Raw genomic sequence first — 21,500 nt, forward strand, 5'->3', positions numbered from 1 at the left:
TTTCAGCCAGACAGGGATGTTTTCATCTGCATTGACTCCTCCATTGGTGTGATTGGATTACTGTAATCTTCTTCCTTCTTGCCTTCCTGCTGCCCGGCTCCTCTTCCTCTCCAAACGTACTAAGGACCTTATTCTGCTCCTCACAAATTTGTGGATTAAATGCCACCCGCACTGCTGCCTGAACCCCCCCCCCCCCCCTTGCTCGCAGAGTTCTCCGCACGGCTACCAATGGATGTTTTGCATAAACATCCATTCGCAGTCTTGGGTGCGGGGGCCAAATCATTCAATGGACGGTGACCATCGAATTACTTGGCCCCTGCACCCAAGGTTGCAGTGAAAGGAACATGCAAAACTAAGACACTCTCTGGTGTCTTAGCTTTCATGCTCCCTGTATGGGAACAGGGCAGGCAGTTGACATCCGCTGATGTCATATGCCTGCTCCTGGCAGTCACATTACTGACTAATTTCCATGAAACGCTGGGTGCAGCCTGTCGCCACCACCACATGTCCACTACCCACACTGGCAGGTGCCAACATGCGGGGGAGCAAACAGATTAAAATCAGGCCCTAAGTCCACCTATCTTCTCTTACAGGCCCTACACTGGCTCCCCATTTCCCTTCAGAATACAATTCAAGCTCCTAACACTGACTTATAAAGCCATCACCCATAGCCGGAAAATTTTGGTAGCACCCCCCACCCCGCCTTACCCCTCCACTTGCTGCCCCTTCGTCTGTAACTGGGCCCCGCAGATCTACTTGTCTGCGGTCCCGCTGCTTCTCCTGGCTCCTGCTGCTAATGAAAACTGACCCTCACAAATTGGTTCCCCCAACAGCAGACCATTTTTAAGGTCGCCGCCTCCTAGCATCCTCAAAAACTGTCTGCTGTAAGGGGGTGGACATTTGTGAGGGTCCGTTTTCATTAGCAGCAGGAGCCGGGTGTGGTATGGGACTCCCGACAGTCATTATCCCGACTGCCCGGAGTCAGACAGCATGGCGAGCGTAAAAAAGCCCCTTGACGGTTGGGAACCCGTCCGGCACCCGCAGGAGCCAGGAGGAGAGCCTGGACCGCAAACAAGTAGATGTGCGGGTCCCGGTTACAGACATGACGCGGCAAGCAGAAGGGTAAGACAGGTCCCGGCAGGCAGAAGCAGTGAAGAGCAGCGATAGCCCTGGCAGACCACACTTACTTAACACCTCCCCGCCACTGCGGGGTCTGCGGGGCTATTGTTACACCGCTGCCCCTGCCTATCAGACTCTCCACCTCTCTACAAAACAATGGGGTCTCAAGACCTACTTAATTAAATCCAGCCATCTGTAAAGCTGTGTACATATGCTTCGAGTTTACCCTGTTATCGATTTGATTTTGCTTGTAAAAGCAAAATCGAACCAACATCGAATGGTTTTTAGGACACTTTCGATCTGCATTCGATTCGATGCGCGCTCCCGTTTTGTCAAAATTGAATATAAAAATAGACTGTGCAGCCAAGGAAATATCGAATTCGATCCAGTAAATCGAATGTGTACACTGTACCATGAATGTAAATCGATTTCGATATCAAAATTGATATCTATTGCAAAAATACAGATCTAATGCCAAATTGAATGGGAAGATCTAATGCCAGATCTAATAGAAAATCAAATCTAACATCGAATCTAAAGCAAAAGTGTGTGTACATAGCTTTATCCTAACCTTCTGTTTATGCTCACTTCTATCCCTTCTGTGTCACTCCTGTCTGTCTGCCCCTCCCCTTTAGAATGTAAGCTCTCACGAGCAGGGCCCTCTCTCCTCATGTGCTTTTAAGGGGTGTACACACGGTGTGATTCCTTTTCTATTCTATCCCCATTCGATCGGGATCAAATCCCACTGCGCAGTGTACACATTTGATTTAGACTATATAGTACAGATCGATGGTGGTTCTCCAACTGTTGTAAATTTACATACCACAGCATGCTCTGCCACCATTATAGCATTTACTAATAGCAAAACTTGCAGGGCATGCTGGGCCTCATAGTTTCACAATAGCGGGACAAAAAAAAAACAGGTTGGGACAGTCTTGTACTATACACCCTTTTTCCTTCACTGAGTGCACCTGGGAAACCTCTCTCCAAACAGTGCACGTAGTATTTTATAATAAATAATAAATGTAGCTCCTCTTGCCATATTTAATTAACTAACGTTGAAAAAAAATCACTTAATAAATGACTTAATTCAGCCCGCTGTGTTACTGTCCGAAATCCTTCCAGATACTTAAAGAAGCAATATTACCACAATTCTATAGGACGTAAAGTGAGATGCGCCAGTTCTTTGCGACAGAGAGATCAGTGAGTGTCGCCATGGGAACCTAGCATGGTTTACTATGTAGTTGCTAGGTAACGCGGTTGGAGCCTGGAGTGCGGGATACGTTACCTGCTGTAAGTGGAACCTTGATATTATAACATTATGAGATTGAACTACCAGAAATAGTATTTACTTGCGATACTAAGGCCTCAGTGATCCCTGGGCTGCTCGCAGTATAATAGCGGTGATTGTGCATTGCTTTTGTGCGTCCAGTCGCAGTGCTGCTGCTGCTGCTACGGGCATAAGATGATTTCAACAAATGGAAAAGTAAGGTGGAGGGTGAACATATCTGTTTGACAAGATGTTCTACACCAAAGATGAATTTGGTGCTTATTCTGCAAAAAATAAAAACTAATACATACATACTGCAGTTTATAATTAGCATCTATATATATAAATATATTTTTCTATATAAAGCTTATGGGAAGATTGTATTGAGTTTTAGATTGCTGTGTGTCTGTGAATGAATACCACTGTTAGATATTGCAATACCTCTGTCGAATTATGTATTTAATTCCAAAGTGACACAAGCTTATGCAGTCAATGATATTATAGCAGCAGTGTCTGATTACAACATTATAACTGCAACATTCTGACAATTCTGTACTATTTCTAATAATAAGTGTGTAATCTGCAGGGCAGCACAACCTGCTCACCTTTATGCAGCTGCTATCTACAGTACCTTGTGTGACCGTGAAACAGCAATAGGTGACTGGTGTATCACAGTATAACATGAGGGGACATTTGCAGATGTATCACCCAAGGCCAAAGTGATATTTTGCTTCTTCCAGCTACACCTGTACATTGCTTTCCTATATGGCCACTAGTAACCTAAGTAACACTAGCTATACTTACAGGTTTTGGTTACCATTGACCCCAAGCATACGTCTCAGATTTATAACCTGTGATGGGAAAATTTTTTATTATTCCGTTGGTTTTCTTTGCTGAGATTTGAGTCCTTGAATACTAATGAGATCTCTCAACTCATAGCAAGCCCATCCCACCCCATTTTTGTATAATGTGCAATAAAGTCATGAACGGATAAGAGCATCTTGTTGACACTATTGTGCATTTAGCACTTGTTCTGCAGTTAATATATTGTTCTAACATAATTTGTGTTTACTTCTTATCCTGCTATTGCTTCACAAAATATGTATATTTCAACCTGTTCTCCTAATCTTTAACCTTTGAATATTCAGCACTTAACCATTAACCAGCTATTTTGCATCGTGGATGTTTACTCTTATTTATGTATCGAAATATCCATCAATAAAGTTTTACAGTTAATGTTTACAATTTTACTAAATAATGCTCTTCAATGTAGAGCAAGATGTCTGAGACCAAAGCCGACCCCCAAAATGACCTAGTATCCATTGATGCCAATGACCAAGATGTCCCAATAAAAGATTGTGAAGAAGGATTCACAGACCATAATGAGGAGCAGACGGGGTCTCATTCCCAGCAATCCAGGAGTAGTGATGGGGAGGAACAAGCACCTGAGCAGGTAGCATATAGCCAAAGTCCGTCCAACACTGCAACAAACGTATGTAATTATATTGTAATATGTGCACCTTATTGATATCAATATTAGTTGCACCACTTTGTGTTTAATAATACTTATCGTCATATTAATCTACAATATGTATAAATATAGATCATGATTGCATTTATCTGTAAATAGGAATCTGATAACCCACAAGATGACATGATAATGATGCAAAATGAGGCAGATTTGGCCGAACAGTCAGTTGATGATAACAAGCCAGAATTGGAGCAGGATGTGACGGAAGAACACAATTATTCTGCAGCTTCCTCCACTAAAGACATGGTAATGAAACTGACCTGTTAGAGTTATGCTGTGTACACACGGGGGCTGAAATCGCTGGAAATATGGTCGCTGGCGACCATATTGCTAGTGATTGGGAGTGTGCCCCGGCGATAAATCGCCGGGTGCGCGCTCCCGTTTTCAGCCCCTTTCCAATCGCTGGTCGCAGGAGCTTGCTCCTGCGACCAGCTAATTACCTCTGCGGCACCGCCAGCAGAGGTTCCTTTTCATCAGCGACTATCTCTGGTCGCTGATGAAAAGTAGACACTGGGCAATATATTGAGTTTTAATGGCTTTAGAGTTTTAATGGTAGATTTCCAATCATAACACACATACTTTTAATCAGCTAGACCTCTGCGATTCCCAAATTTATATGCTGACAATTCCCTCCAAGAGAGTTGTTTGTCTTGCAGAATTGGTGATTGCGCCATAAGCAGTTAGTCCCCAAAACAATTAGTTTTTTTTATTGCCATGAGGCAAATAAACTGAGGGGAAGTTTAAGTTGTCGGACTGGGGGGAGGGGGGGGGGCTGTACGTCATTAGGTTAACAGTATCTAGGTAAACAGTCGAGTCAAAATACATTAGGCTGACATGGTCAACATGTCTACACATGCAAAAGGATAACACATAAAAGGTCGACATGGAAAAAGGTCAACGTGAGTTTTTCATGATTTTTTTAACTGAATTGTTCATACTTTACTATCCCAGTTGGCATAGAAGGAGAATAAAATAGTGACCAAAGCATGGCGTACACTTATATGGTGTCGATGTTGACCTATGTCGACATAGCCACAAAAACCATTAAAACCTCATGTCTACCTTTTTTTTCTATGTTGACCTTTTGACCATGTCGACCTTTTTCCGTAAGTCAACCTTTTGACTGTCCACCAATGGCGGCTAACCTTTTGACTGTCTACACAGACACTGTAGACCTAACAACCCATACCCCTGGGGGGGAGGTTAAGTGGCTGAGGAGTGTGTGATTTAGGCAAAGGTATAGCTAACATAATAGTAAATGCTGCTGATATGTGAAGCCCCCTATCGGATCCTTATGCTGGGCATACATCAAGGCGATTTGGTCCGATTTCGACCGATTGCGACCAATCGGCCCGTTAAATCGGACCAAATCGCCTCTCCCTGACATGTAGTCGGGTCCGATGCGCAGTCCCGTGCGCATCGGACCCGACTAGGTGGTCGGACCGGCTGGCCGTCCGACCACCCGTTCTGGGACGGGCGCTAAGCAGTGACGCATGCGATCCATCACAACGGATCGCATGTGTCCCTGCCGCCGGAAGGTCCCGGCGGCTTGCAGTCCATCGGGTGTCCGTACACTGCTGCGAGACGTCGCAGGCAGTGTATGGGCACCTTAAGTATGTTACCGGTACACACGTGGGCAGTATATGGTGACTCATCCAATATTTTGCATTGGGTCCATAAATGCCTAAGGTTTGGATTTGTTTGCTGGAAACTGGAGATAGGGTTATGATTTGTAGAACAAACAATAGGTTTCAATCTTTTGATCAGGGAACAATTGCTGATTAGTCATTGTCCTGCAACTTACTATTTTCTCTATTCTGTATGCTCTATGAATGCTCCCTGTATTCTCTCAGTGGCCCTTATTCTGATCTCGGCGGTACGGCCCGCGTGCGGCCGTACCGCCGATGTTTTCACTCTGCACATGCGCAGAGGTCACTCTGCGCATGTGCAGGCGAAATCGCCGCACAAAAAATGTATACGCCGCAAAGGGGGCGTATAGGGGCGTGAGGGGCTTAATAGCCTCATTACCCTATGCATACGCCCAGCGTTTCATGGGCGTTCCCATGCAAACGCGGGGCGTATGCATGGTAATGAGGCTATGACGCCAGTGATGGGGGCGGAAAGCTGACATCGCCGGATGTCAGCTCTCCGCCCCCATACAAGCTTTCACACGGACGATTGTCCGTGTGGTCTAAGCTTGCGGGAGCTGGTGGAGCGTGCGGCCCTGCCTTCGATGGTCGCCGACCATCGAATGCAGGGGGCAGCTCCCACCATGGTGGAGGCGTACGCCCCACCATTTTCATGCGGATCGCCAGCCGTCCGCGTACGGACGGCCGTGGCGATCCGTATTGTAGGCGGGGATTGGTTTGTGCGGCCGGAGCAACGTATGCGGCTCCGGCCGCACAGATCAGAATAAGGGCCTCTATGCTCTCTCTATGAATGCTCTCTGTTGTTAGCAGGACGCTGCTGCAGATGAAAAAAAGTTGGATAAGAAAAAAGATGAATTGGAGGGTAGCAATCCTCCCCAGGAGGCATCTGACATATCTGTAGATAATCAGACTTTACAGTCCAGTGCCATAGAGAGACAAGGGTCAGCGGAAGGAAACTCTGTTTCTGAAGATCTGAATGAAAAGGCAGATGTAGAAGAAATTCTAGGGAATAAGGAAAGCCCAGCAGCTGAAGACTCACTGGTTTACACTGCTACGCCAAGGACTGTGTTTGAAGATGTACACTCAGTTTCTACAGATAGACCTCTTGTGAGTATTGTATGGCATCACTAGTACTCGGTCAGTTATACAAATATTACATAAAGTGCATAGCTATCAGTGCTATTTTTATGTACATTGTTATATTGCTGGTTCTCTTAACCCCATGATTTGTGGCAGGGTGATATTGTTAAAAAAAAAAAAAAAAACATTATATACATTACAGTGGCAAACGCAGTATTTTTAGAGGGGGGTTTCCAAATTTAATCCAAAATTTCCCAATCTGCATTGGAGTAAGAACAGGAATCTGGGGGAATGGTAAAAGCCCTAAAAATTGGTCTTTTTATACACTGGATACTGTATGGAGCAGTGGTCGAAGTGGGGCGGTATACGGGGGTATGGCATACCCCCACTTTAATCTGAAGATAAAAAAAACAACTTTTTTTTCCCCCTCAGAATGCTCTCTGATCACTCAGCAGCGCATATTGTGCTTTTGTAATACCCCTGTACAACGGGGCAGTCTGGCAGGGGACGTTGATGGACAGGGGGGTGTCCGAAGGTGCGCACTATATTCACTCTTTACTTTTCCATACCCCCACTTCAAAATTTCCATACCCCCACTTCAAAATTTCCACTTCGACCACTGGTATGGAGTACAGTATTAATATTTAACAGTATAGTATAGTCTGTTTTAACCATTTAAATAAGATAAATTGTCAGGAAAAGGTTAAACATATTATAATGAATAAATACACAAACATAATAGAACCAGTACTACACCTTCTAAACTCACAATCTCCTACTTCATGGTAAGGCTCCTGTGTCTTCCTCCTGGCAGCTGCTCTCTGGTCCATTGCAATGTTCAGATCCACACATACAGTAAATGCATACCTCCCAACTTCTTAAGAGCCGGAGGAGGGACAGGGCAATTCAGGGGTGTGGCCTAATTTAGGGGTCATGGCCTATACGCACGGCTCACCTGCGAGGCCATGCCCTCATTTTGACACTATGGGGGCATGACCCAGAGGCTCTGTGAGCCTCTAGCCATGCCCCCAGCCCCCTGGCTGCGGGAATAGATGGTTTTATTCCCCGCTGCTCACCAGCGGACAGGGGGGACTCCCAACAGCCCCCCCTCGCCGCGGGACACTGCCGGCCGCGGGAGGGATGCGGGAATGTCCCCGAAAACCGGGACATTCCCGCGGTTTTAGGGACTGTTGGGAGGTATGGTAAATGTGGTAGAAGAAGCTGGTACACTGGGCATGTGCAGCAGCTCTGCTCTGTCCCCCACACTGCATGATGTGGGGGCAGCTCTATGGATCATACTATATACCAGCGCTATTGTTGTCATAATTTAACATACTTGCCAAGAGGAGGGGGTTTCCGGGCAACCAATCCCCTCCCCCCCGGCGTTTGCCTATACATTAAACCGTATTTCTTTATATACTTTAGTTTTTTCTCATTATAGCTGAATAGTTCTATACCTTCGGCAATCTCGGACGCAATTGCATTTCTCTGCTGTAGTCTAGGGGAAAGTTTTACAACAGAATTTATATTTGCAAAAAGATACAGTACATATATTTACATTTATATGGAATATATATAGGTTGTTCCTGCTATTCATTCCCAAAAAAATAGAGGACATATACATTCTTCACCTGAATCTCTCCCCAGTTCTTCCTTGTGTGCTGTTTATGTTATTCGGCTACTATTATGCTTTTTTTCCCCCCTTAGTACCAATCAGATGTTCTCATATCCAGCCTGCAGCATCCTAAATATGAACTAAAAGAACTGAAATACAGCGTGCGTGCGTGCACTGCTGTATATATAACTTGTAGTGGTTGTAAGGACTAATGTGGGAGTTCTGAGCTTATTGCACATATAGGAGTTGATTCAGCATGGCTTGGTAAGCAGAGTAAATTCACTGCTTACCGAGCAGTGAAACGCTGCCCACGAATGTTGGAAAAGTGCACCAGAGGCTGTTCTTCCTTAGGCAACTGAGGAAGTTTAACATCCCACAGAAGCTTCTGCTCCTCTTCTACTCTGCAATTGTGGAGTCTGTACTGTGCTCCTCATTACTGGTCTGGTACGGCTCCGCCAGCGAGAGAGACAAATGCAGACTCCAAAAGGTAATCAGAACTGTGGAGAAGATAATCGGGACAGACCTTCCCTCTGTCCAGGACCTGTACCTGTCCAGAGCAAAAAAGAGGGCAACGAATATAGTCAAGGACCAACTACATCCTGGCCATGGCTTGTTTAACCTGCTAACATCAGTCAGACGCTATAGGGCTATTCCCACCGGTTCCACCAGAAGCCTAAAAAGTTTCTTCCCTCAAGCGGTTCACCTGTTGACACAAACTCATGAACACCTCACTGTCTAGTCGCGCCATAACCCTTTGCACATAATCTAACACGGTGTTCCCTCGGAATAAATTCCTATATGACTGTAAGTGTCCCCCCACCTGGTTATATTGTTTATACTGTGTGCGGGTTACTTGTTACCCACCTGGCTGCTGCACAGCAAACAAAAAACAACTTCCTAGTATACGCAAGTACACCTGGCCAATAAAGCTGATTCTGATTCTGAATGCCTGCCCCCTTTGCCGAGCGAATGGCAGCATCTGCATGTGAATTAATGTCTTCGCTGACACATCCATTCGGATGCGGCCGCTCGCAGATAAAAGTCAGTCTGATCTGACTTCTATCTGGGCTGGAGATGGCATCATGTGACGTCAGCTGTCCGCCCCGTACAGGCTTCGACCCGCCTGCGTTCATACAGGAACGCCCAGCTTTTGTCCAGACACACCCACCATTTTTGTGGGCATGTCCTGTCGACGCTGAGCGTCCCCATGCACCAGCCCCCTGTCCACCCACTGCCCGCCCTCTCTGTGCGAACGCCTCGGCAACTTTGATAGTGGCCGAAGGCATTTGTTCTTCGGCTCTGCACATGCGAATATTCACATGCGCAGAGCCACACCATCACCTGGCGCGAATACACTGGCGACCGAGTGACGTTGAATCTCCTCCATAATTTGTGTTTGCAAATGGTTTCTGGGAATCCTTAAGCAAAGTTTCAATCTACTGCTTCAAACCGCCCCACCCCCCACCCACCCCCCAATTCTTTTTTCCAACTCCTCATATGCACACTTGACTTTATCAAATGTATTTATTTCGGTATCTATTACAAAACAAAGAGTTCATTCGGACACCTGATCACTGGTCAGTTCTCGCTATACTGGCTGACGATTGTATGAATATTGTTACTATGGGCCTTATTCGAGTTCACTCTTTCTGACAAAATCCTTCTTAGTTGGACAAAACCATGTGCACTGCAGGGGGGCATATGTAACATGTGCAGATAGAAATAGATTTGGTGATTTTTTTGGTGATTCTTTGCAGGGTAAATATTGGCTGCTTTATTTTAACACTGCAATATAGATCTCACTTTGAAGTAAAACCCCACCCAAATCTACTTAGATCTGCACAAGTTACATCTGCCCCCCTGCAGTGCACATGGTTTTGTCCATCTAAGAAGGATTTTGTCTGAAAGAGTGAACTCGAATAAGGCCCTATGTCTCTTTCGGAGACATCCTTCACTTTTCTGCCACGCTTCACTTTTGTACCTTAGCAATGCCCCTTAAGGTGCTAGCTCGCTAGGCAGATGCCTAATGGTAACACCGGTCTTGACTGTATAACACAGATTAATTGTGCTTTATAATAGTCTATTCATTCGTTGATAATGAATATAAAAATAGGGTTTTTTGTACTTGCAGAACTTGGCATGGTCTTTTGGCATGAACAGCAAAATCCCTATTTATAATCTGCATGATGAAGAATATCAAGTGGCTGTTTATGTGTGTGCTCACATTGCAGTGATCCATGACTTCTCTCTTAACCGGCAGCGCCACCTACAGGTAAGAGGTAGATGACATCTGCGGTTTGTACTGGAAGTAGAATATATCCTTTATTTATTTGGGTACTTGTGAGTTATCCGGGCGTCCGATTTTTAAATCGGGTCGGATCGGGACATCGCATCGCATCGCATGCGACCATCGGATGCGATGCGATGCGATGCGATGACCCGATTTTTCCATAGGAATCAATGTTAAAATGGACTGAGTCCATTTTAACATGGAATTCAATGGGAAAAAGGGTCCTTTTCATACCCCTACTATCCAAGTGGGCATGGAGTTGGATATAAACCTGTGGCGAGCGTAGCGAGCCACCGAGCCCGAAGCGTGGCGAGCGTAGCGAGCCCCGCGAGGGGACACGGAATACCGTCCCCTCGCGGGGCTCGCTTCGCTCGCCACGCTTCGGGCTCGGTGGCTCGCTACGCTCGCCACAGGTTTATATCCAACTCCATGCCCACTTGGATAGTAGGGGTATGAAAAGGACCCCTTTTTCCATAGGAATCATTTTAACATTGATTCCTATGGAGAAATCGGGTCATCGCATCCGATGGTCGCATGCGATGCGATGCGATGCGATGCGATATCGCATCGCATCGCATCTGATTGTATGCCTTAACTTAAGGCATACAATCAAAAAATCGGACGCCCAGATAACTCACAAGTACCTTTATTTGTACTTAGAACAAAGGTGAACTGTCATTATAGTGAGGATTGCAATATATAAAAGGGGCTATATGATGGAATAAATACAATACTGATGCATTTCTCTTATACCCCTTTCACACCAGCCTAATTTCCTGGGTTGGGCCCGGGAACAACCCGCGACTAGTTAATCTTATTTTGGTATGCGGCCTCTGGGTCAACAATGTCTAGGTCGACAGTCACTGGAGTGAGAATATAATAGTGTGCAGAGTGCAGGGAGGCGCCATGCCCGAAACATGGCGAGCGGAGTGAGCTATGCGAGGGGATGCAGTACACTTGTACTATGTCCATGTCTACATAGCTCGAAATAGACACCAAAAAACGTGAAAAACTCATGACTATCTTATTCATGTCGACTATGTCCATGTTGACCATAAGCTTGTGTCGACTTTCTGTCAATGTCGACCTAAAGTACGTCAACCATTCTTATTGTGTTGACCATTAGTGGGCAACCCAGTGACTATCGACCTAGACATTGTCTACCATCTATACCGAAACCCATGTATTTGTTTCTTGTTTTCTTTTTAAAGCATTTTGAGAAAAGTACTATATAAATAACGTAATTGTTATTTATATCATTATTATTACTACTACTACTACTACAAGTTGTTTTGTTGCTAAGTTACAGGAAGATCTTTCGGGAGATATCTCACAAAACTATTTTCTATTAATGGTAAAGGAAGCAGAGGAGTAGATGAGAGACAGAGGAGGGGAGAGAGGAGAAGGTGGAGGCATGTTGCAGATGTAGGATTAGGTAGACAATCATACCTCCCAACTTTCCGGCTGCAGAAATAGGGACACTCGCGCGGCGAGCGCCCAAAAAGGGGCGCAGCTTATGCAAATGAGGGGCATGGCTTATGCAAATGAGCCGCATCCCCGTTTTCGGGCGCGAATAGACGCTGTGCGCATGCGCACAGCGTCTATTCTGTCAAATTGGGGGGGCTCCGAACTGCCCCCCCCCCCGCAGCGGGACACCTCCGGCCGCGGGTGGGACAGCAGGACAGGACCCGGTAATCGGGACTGTCCTGCTGAAATCGGGATTGTTGGTGTCACACCAGGGGACTCAGTCGACAAGACTGAGACCTCTGGTGGGGACCTGGACCGGTACCTGAACCGGGGAGGTTGGAGAGGACCCTTGCGCATGGAGTGCGCGACAGTGCACCCAGAGCCAATAAGCAGTCAGAGGTAAAATACAACCGGAGTTTATTTGCAGATGGTTGTAGTATAACAGACAGTAAAGCATGCAGGATAAATGACAGAGTTCATGCAGATTGCAATACTTTACAGATGTGATGATATGTGGGATCGATGGTGGAACATCGGATGTGAAGACTGTGGGTCCGGAATGACGGACGGAAGACTTGAGCTTGACTGTGGGTCCGGAATGACGGACGGAAGCTTGGCTTGGAGATCCGGAATATCGGACTATCGATGATGATGTGGGAACATCGGATCCGGGTATCGGATATGGAAGCAGACTGTGGGTCCGGAATGACGGACGGGAGATGACTGTGGGTCCGGAATGACGGACGGAAGCAGGAGATCCGGAATATCGGACTAGCGATGAAACATCGATGGTGGATGATGCTGGAGCATCGGAAGGACCAGAGTCCCGGAGCTAGGCTTGGTCGCTGGGCTGAGAGGCAAGATCACAGGCGGTGGAATAACCTGGACTTCACAGGAGATGGAACAACCTGGAACACACTGCAGCATGGAAAACAACACCAGCAGAGAAATACACTTGCACGGAGACAAGGACAGCTGACCATACACTGGAGACAACTGAAGCACTAGCAATGGTTCTGAGAGCTCCCAGCATACTTATCCCCACTGGGTGGCCAGGATTGGCCGAGGAAGTATGACAGGGAGATCAGAACCAACAGGATTGGACAGCACAGACATGTGACTGGGAAGAACATGGCAGCCCCCATGTCTGCTATGGCGGGAAAGTGTGTTTGTGCACACCATGCTGGATACTGGGAGCAATGGCGGCGAACAGGTGGATTGCCGTGCACTGGGGACTGTCACTGGGAGACAGGAGGCCGGCAGAGATGACGTCTGGACCGCAAGCTGAACCTGCGGAGGCACTTAGCCGGTAGGAAAGTCTGTCTGACAGCTCGGATCGTGACAGCACCCCCCCCTTTAAGGGTGGCCCCAGGACACCTTTTAGGCTTGCGGGGAAACTTGGAGTGGAACGCCCGGATGAGTCTGGGAGCATGGACATCGATGGCATTGGTCCATGATCGCTCTTCGGGGCCGTAGCCCTTCCAATCGATCAAGTATTGCAGACGACCATATCGGATGCGAGAGTCCAAGATCTTACTGACCTCATATTCTGTTCCACGCTGGGTGCAAACCTTAGGAGCCTTGGGGAGCTTGGAATGAAAGCGATTCAGAACCAGCGGCTTGAGCAGCGAAATGTGGAATGTAGCTGGCACTTTCAAATAGGGCGGCAACTTGAGCTTGTAAGCTACTGGATTGACGACTCGCTCAACTGGGAAAGGACCAATATATCGGGGAGCGAACTTCATCGATGGCACTCTCACTCGAAGATTCTTGGTTGACAACCAGACACGATCTCCTGGACGGAGGGCTGGCACAGCTCTGCGTTTCCTGTCGGCAAATTTTTTGTACCTGCTTGAAGCCTTCAGAAGTGAAGAACGAATGAGCTTCCAGGATTTGACGAATTGCCGGATGGTCGTGTCGACCGCTGGAACAGAGGACACAGGTTGCAGAGTGAAGTCAGGAACTCGAGGATGAAACCCATAATTGGCAAGGAATGGAGTGACATTTGATGAAGAATGATATTGGTTATTATGGCAGAACTCTGCCCATGGAAGGAGTTGAGCCCAGTCATCTTGGGAAGAAGAGACATATGTGCGGAGAAATGCTTCAAGGTCCTGATTCACCCTCTCCGTTTGGCCATTGGTTTGAGGGTGGTAGGCTGTGGAAAATTTTAACTTGATTTGAAGCAGGGAGCACAGGCTTCGCCAGAACTTGGCTACGAATTGGACTCCTCTATCGAAGATGATTTCAAGAGGCAGCCCATGAAGCTTGAATATCTCTTTGATGAAGAGCTGGGACAGCTTGGAAGCTGACGGAAGACCGGTGAGGGGAACGAAGTGAGCCATCTGTTACACTTCTGTCCCGGACCCGCCGGGACAGACAGTGTAGACGAGTGCCGGGGGAGACGTTGGCGGCGTCGCGCAGCAACGCCCCTAGCTTCCGTCCCCACGGCATCGTCAGCAGGCATCGGGGCGTTGCCGGGCAACGTCCCCGAGCGTCTCCGTCGGCGTGCCGGCGCGCTGAGGTCATGCGCCCGGCAGTGCGGCGCACGTCAGCGTCAGCGGGGATTTTGAATAAAGAGCCGGCGTCTGCCCAGGACAGGCGCCGGTTATAGCTTTTGCACCTCAGGGTCTCAAGTGTTCCTGGTTCCCACCTATCCACTGCTCCTGGTTCCTGTGTCCAGTCGTCCTGCGTCCTGTCGTTGATTCCCAGCCGTGTCCTCCGTTTTGTCTCCTGTCCTCCTGGTGTCCGTGCGTTGTCCAGTTGTCCGTACCCTGGTTCCCGCTGCCGTTGTCTCCTCGGAGCACAGATAAGTGGGGTCTACCCCCAGACTGCCCTTACTCGTATCTTGATATTGATGAAACACCTCTGTGTATTGTTACACCTGTTTGGTATAGTTTTGTGTTACATCTTTACGTATTGTTACGTCTACCCTGTTTGCTACAGAGCAAGGGTGACCTCGCCTTCTTGGGGTAGTTAGTCATCCCCTTGTTCATCCTTGACATTGGTGGCAGCGTTGTCAACTCTCAAGACCTGGTGGCATCGGGGGCGGAGCCTGACTAACGGGCTCTGTCGAACGCGGCTATTATAGGCGAAGCCTAGCACTAGCACGCAGCCACCAATCCCATTCGATGACAACGGAGTTAGGGTTGGCGAGGACACCCGGATATCATAACATTATAACCGGCCAGACCATACTCTGGGACTGTTTGTTGCCCCTACAGCTCAGAGGTTCGGTAGTCGTGGGGAAACCCAATCATGGATCCGTCACAGCAGGCTGCTGCCCACTCTCTTGCAGGACAGATGCACACGCTGACGCAGAAATTGCAAGAGCTCACCCTACGGGTAAACTCACACGAGCAACGGTCTCAGTCTAGCTCCTCCTCCAGTGGGAGTCTGGAGCCCAGGTTAAATCTCCCTGACCGTTTTTCAGGTGACCGGTCTCTGTTTTTTAATTTTAAACAGTCATGCAGGCTTTATTTCAAATTGCGCCCAGGATCTTCTGGTTCTGAGGCTCAACGGGTAGGAATGGTTATATCACTCCTGCAGGGAGATCCTCAGTCTTGGGCCTTCGGCCTTCCAGATGGTGCTGAGGCTCTCTCTTCAGTGGATGCATTCTTCTCAGCAATGGGGTTATTATACGATGACCCGGACCGGGCGGCCTCGGCTGAGTCAAATCTTAGGGCCCTGCGTCAAGGGCAGGACACAGCTGAGGCATACTGTACCAAGTTCAGACGTTGGGCTATTGATTCTGGCTGGAACGACCCAGCGCTTCGTAGTCAGTTTCGGATTGGTTTATCCGAATCCCTTAAGGATGCATTAGTGCAGTACCCCACTCCCAAAGACATTAATGGGATCATGCAGTTAGCCATTAAGGTGGATAGGAGATTTCGGGAGCGGCAGAGAGAGAGACGGTCTGGAGTGTTGCCTTCCTCATCTGTAGACGAGTCCACCGAGGTACCCGGAGACGAGCCTATGCAGTTGGGGGCCACTCGACTATCTTCCTCCGAAAAGAACCGCCGACGTCTCAAGGGCCTCTGTTTGTATTGTGGGGGTCCCGGTCACCTTGCTGTTGCTTGTCCGCTGAAGGCGGGAAAAGACAGGGCCTAAGTGATACTTGGGGGGTTCACTTGGGCCTGTCGAGCTTTTCTCCCTCAGATTCTGTATTACTTCAGGTATCAGTCTCTGTTACCGACCGTTCTTGGAACGGGTCTGCCTTTGTGGATTGTGGGGCGGCCGGTAACTTTATAGATGAAGGCCTGGTGCAACAATTGGGCCTTATGCCCATACCCTTGGCCAATCACGTTTCTGTATGTGGGTTGGATGGCCGTCCACTGTCTAAAGGCGGTATATCTTTTAGGACTCCCTCCCTTCGTCTGTCGGTGGGGGCTCTTCACTCCGAAGATATCACCTTTCTTATTTTTCACTGTCCTCTCACTCCTATAGTCCTGGGGCTGCCCTGGTTGAAAAAACACAACCCTGAATTTAATTGGGAAACTGGTGAGATCACTCGGTGGGGAGGGTCCTGCTCGGATGTTTGTCTCACTCTCCCTCTCCGTGTGATGCACCCTGATCTTCAAGCTCTCCCTCCTCAGTACCGTGATTTTTCAGATGTTTTTTCTAAAAAGGAAGCCAACACCTTGCCTCCTCATCGCCCCTTTGATTGTGCCATTGATTTAGTGTCTAATGCCAGACTTCCTAAGGGTCGTTTATATGCGTTATCCGCACCTGAGTCCCAAGCCGTGGACCTCTACATTAAAGAAAGCCTTGAAAAGGGGTTCATTCGGCCCTCAAAATCACCGGTGGGGGCGGGGTTTTTCTTTGTTGAGAAGAAAGATGGGTCTTTACGGCCCTGTATTGATTACAGAGCCCTTAACAAAATTACGGTAAAAAATTCCTACCCATTACCCCTCATCTCCGTATTATTTGACCAGATTCGGGAGGCAGTGATTTTTTCCAAAATAGACCTCAGGGGGGCCTACAACTTAATCAGAATTAAAAGTGGTGATGAGTGGAAGACCGCGTTTAATACCCACTCGGGGCATTTTGAGTATCTTGTGATGCCTTTTGGTCTAGCTAACGCCCCGGCAGTCTTCCAAGACTTTATTAATAAAGTCCTTCGACCGTTTTTAGGGGGTTTTGCCGTAGTTTACTTGGACGACATTCTCATTTTTTCCAAATCTCTTCCTGAACATCGGCAGCACGTCCGCCTGGTGCTGCAGAAGCTACGGGAGAATCATCTATATGCCAAGTTGGAAAAATGTGAATTCGAAGTGTCACAAGTGACTTTTTTAGGGTATATTATTTCGGTACTTATGTAATATCTGGGCTCCCGTTTTTCTTATGAGACCGCGTCCCCTCGCGGGGCTCGCTGCGCTCGCCACGCTTCGGGCACGGTGGCTCGCTGCGCTCGCCACACTATATAAAATCAACTCCATGCGTAGTTGGATAGTAGGGGTATGAAAAAATGGGGTGCATTTAACATGGGAGTCCAGATAATACATAAGTACCATTATTTCCCCTCAAGGTTTCTCCATGGATCCATCTAAGGTTCAGGCCATTCAATCCTGGGCTCGCCCAACCACGCTCAAGGCCATTCAGCGATTTCTTGGTTTTTCTAACTACTATCGCAAATTTATCCGCTCCTTTTCGGACATCGTGGCACCCATAGTGGACTTGACTCGGAAAGGGGCTGACCCAGGACAATGGTCTCAACGGGCGATGGATTCTTTCAAAAAATTAAAGAAGGCGTTTTGCTCAGCCCCAATTCTGCACCACCCAGATCCCAGGCTACCCTTTTTAATCGAAGTCGACGCCTCTGATGTGGGTGCTGGAGCAGTCCTGTCTCAGAAGGGGCCACTGGATCTAAAGATTCATCCCTGTGCTTACTTCTCCCGCAAATTCTCTCCAGCCGAGAGAAATTATGATGTAGGCAATCGTGAGTTATTGGCCATCAAATGGGCGTTTGAGGAGTGGCGTCACTGGCTTGAGGGAGCTCAGCATACCATCACCGTGATCACCGATCACAAGAATCTCTCTTATATTGAGTCCGCCAAACGCCTCAATCCACGACAGGCTCGGTGGGCACTATTCTTCACCAGATTCCGGTTTATCATCACCTTTAGGCCGGGATCTAAGAACGTGAAGGCGGATGCCCTCTCCCGCAGTTTTCAGACTTTCCAGGGGTCTGAGGTGAAAGCATCTCCCATCGTCCCTTGCTCAGTAATCATGGCGGGCCTGACCCAAGATTTAGCCACCTTAGTTATTGCTGCCCAAGCGTCGGCTCCTCAACAGACCCCACAGGACCGTTTATTTATTCCCCAGAAATTACGAGAGGCGGTTCTCAGGGACTTTCACTCTGCAAAAAGCTCCGGGCATCCAGGTATTGCCAAAACTTTTGAACAGTTAGCCAGGACTGTTTGGTGGCCCTCTATGAGGCAAGATGTCGACAGATTTGTGGCCTCATGTCTGGTCTGTGCGCGACACAAATCGTCTCGACAGTCTCCTATTGGGCCGCTGTTTCCCTTGTCCATTCCAAAAAAACCATGGTCCCATATTTCTATGGACTTTATAGTTGACCTGCCTCCGTCTAGCAAGTTCACCACCATCTGGGTTACGGTGGATAGATTTTCCAAAATGGCTCACTTTACTCCATTACATGGGCTCCCTACTGCTAAAATCCTAGCGAATTTATTCATCACCAACATCTTTAGGCTTCACGGACTCCCAGTCGATATTGTCTCGGATAGAGGTTCCCAGTTCGTGGCCAGGTTTTGGAGACAGTTTTGTGCAGCCTTAGGGATTCAGGTCAGTCTCTCCTCTGGTTACCACCCGCAGTCGAATGGACAGACCGAGAGGGTCAACCAGGCTTTGGAACAATACCTCCGCTGTTTCGTTTCAAAGTGCCAGAACAATTGGGCTGAGCTTATTCCATTAGCAGAGTTCGCATACAATAACTCTTATCATTCAGCTATCAAGAGCTCTCCGTTTTTCTGCAACTCAGGTTTGCACCCCAAATGTAGTTCATTCATGCCCCCGGTTGATCCGTCAAGATCCTCGTCCACTGTCTCGTTTTTTAGGAAAGCCTGGAAGAATGTACACATAGCCCTTAGACAATCCTCAGCCCGGTCTAAGATTTTCTTTGATAGGCACAGAAGACCGTGTCTCTTTAAAGTGGGTCAGAGAGTATGGTTATCCACACGCCATATTAGACTTCGACAGCAATGTCCCAAGTTGGGTCCCAGGTTTATCGGTCCATTTCCGATTATCGGACAAATCAACCCGGTGGCATTCAGACTTCAGCTTCCCAGGTCTCTGCGCATCAATAATGTCTTCCATTGTTCCCTGCTCAAACCTGTCATCGGAACCCTTCCATCCAGCTCTACACGTACTCAAAGACCTGTCTTGGTTCGAGGGCATAAGGAGTATGTGGTGGAACATATCTTGGATTCCAAGGTAGTCAGGGGTCAGCTCAAATTTCTTGTCCACTGGAAGGGGTTTGGAGATGAGGAAAGATCTTGGGTCCCAGAAAAGTTTTTGCATGCGCCCAGGCTAAGAGCGGAGTTTTTTAGAAAATTTCCCTGGAAACCGGGTTCTAAGGGTTCGGTGACCCCTCCTCAAGGGGGGGGTACTGTTACACTTCTGTCCCGGACCCGCCGGGACAGACAGTGTAGACGAGTGCCGGGGGAGACGTTGGCGGCGTCGCGCAGCAACGCCCCTAGCTTCCGTCCCCACGGCATCGTCAGCAGGCATCGGGGCGTTGCCGGGCAACGTCCCCGAGCGTCTCCGTCGGCGTGCCGGCGCGCTGAGGTCATGCGCCCGGCAGTGCGGCGCACGTCAGCGTCAGCGGGGATTTTGAATAAAGAGCCGGCATCTGCCCAGGACAGGCGCCGGTTATAGCTTTTGCACCTCAGGGTCTCAAGTGTTCCTGGTTCCCACCTATCCACTGCTCCTGGTTCCTGTGCCCAGTCGTCCTGCGTCCTGTCGTTGATTCCCAGCCGTGTCCTCCGTTTTGTCTCCTGTCCTCCTGGTGTCCGTGCGTTGTCCAGTTGTCCGTACCCTGGTTCCCGCTGCCGTTGTCTCCTCGGAGCACAGATAAGTGGGGTCTACCCCCAGACTGCCCTTACTCGTATCTTGATATTGATGAAACACCTCTGTGTATTGTTACACCTGTTTGGTATAGTTTTGTGTTACATCTTTACGTATTGTTACGTCTACCCTGTTTGCTACAGAGCAAGGGTGACCTCGCCTTCTTGGGGTAGTTAGTCATCCCCTTGTTCATCCTTGACATTGGTGGCAGCGTTGTCAACTCTCAAGACCTGGTGGCATCGGGGGCGGAGCCTGACTAACGGGCTCTGTCGAACGCGGCTATTATAGGCGAAGCCTAGCACTAGCACGCAGCCACCAATCCCATTCTATGACAACGGAGTTAGGGTTGGCGAGGACACCCGGATATCATAACACCATCTTGGTGAACCGGTCAACAATCACCCAGATGGTGGTGAACTTGTCAGACTCTGGAAGATCAGTTACAAAGTCCATAGAGATATGCGTCCAAGGACGATGTGGCACTGACAGTGGCATCAATTGCCCAGGAGGAGACTGACGACTGGTCTTGTGCTGAGCACATTTAGCACAAGAGGAAACAAAGTCCTGTACATCCTGTTTGAGGGACGGCCACCAGTAGGACCTGGTGATAAACTCGTAAGTTTTCTGAATGCCTGCATGGCCAGCGAATTTTGAAGAATGCGTCCAACAGAGCAACTTCTTTCTTAGAGCTGGCTTTACATATCTTTTCCCTGTAGGGGGCGTGAGATTTGAAACTCTCGTTGCGGAGAAGGCCACTGGATCAATAATGAAATGTTGATGTGTGGACTTAGACTCACTTTCTTGCTCCCATGAGCGGGAAAGGGCATCAGCTTTTCGGTTTTGTGTCCCTGGACAGAACGACAGCTTGAAACGGAACCTGGAAAAGAAAAGTGTCCATCTGGCTTGACGGGGATTTAAACATTGAGCAGACTTGAGATACAGAAGATTCTTATGGTCTGTGATAATTGTTATCTCATGAACAGCGCCCTCTAGAAGATATCTCCATTCTTCTAATGCCAACTTGATGGCGAGGAGCTCTTGGTCACCGATGGCATAGTTACGCTCTGCAGGCAGGAACTTACGGGAATAGAACCCACAGGGATGAAGACGACCATCGGGCGCTTTCTGCGAGAGGACTGCCCCAACACCCACGGAGGAGGCATCAACCTCGAGAATAAAGGGCAAGGTGGTATCAGGTTGTCTTAAAACAGGAGCGGAAGTGAACCTCTGTTTTAACAGATGGAAGGCTTCGATGGCTTCTGCCGGCCACTTCGCTGGATTAGACCCCTTTTTCGTTAAGGCAGTGATGGGAGCCACAATAGACGAGAAATTACGAATGAATTTTCTGTAATAATTGGCAAAACCTAGGAAACGTTGAATACCTTTCAGCG

General features: G+C 48.2%; 1 protein-coding gene across 4 annotated transcripts in view; it reads left to right on the forward strand.

Annotated features, from left to right (window-relative positions):
• Positions 1 to 2,301: 2,301 nt before the first annotated feature.
• Positions 2,302 to 21,500, forward strand: part of CFAP251 (cilia and flagella associated protein 251) — a 95,659-nt gene continuing 76,460 nt past the window's right edge. Inside the window, exons 1-5 of one of the 4 annotated variants that reach the window (XM_083151311.1) lie at positions 2,302 to 2,412; positions 3,663 to 3,881; positions 4,020 to 4,166; positions 6,377 to 6,676; positions 10,396 to 10,536. In XM_083151311.1, coding sequence (XP_083007437.1) covers positions 3,669 to 3,881; positions 4,020 to 4,166; positions 6,377 to 6,676; positions 10,396 to 10,536 — 801 coding nt within the window. In that variant the 5' untranslated portion in view covers positions 2,302 to 2,412; positions 3,663 to 3,668. Of the gene's footprint in view, positions 2,413 to 2,473; positions 2,606 to 3,662; positions 3,882 to 4,019; positions 4,167 to 6,376; positions 6,677 to 10,395; positions 10,537 to 21,500 lie in introns of those variants that run through there. The other 3 variants (XM_083151309.1, XM_083151310.1, XM_083151312.1) reach the window with 3 other exon arrangements.

Source organism: Crinia signifera, chromosome 1 (assembly GCF_055691185.1).
Source record: "Crinia signifera chromosome 1, ASM5569118v1, whole genome shotgun sequence".
Classification (NCBI taxonomy): Eukaryota; Metazoa; Chordata; class Amphibia; order Anura; family Myobatrachidae; genus Crinia; species Crinia signifera.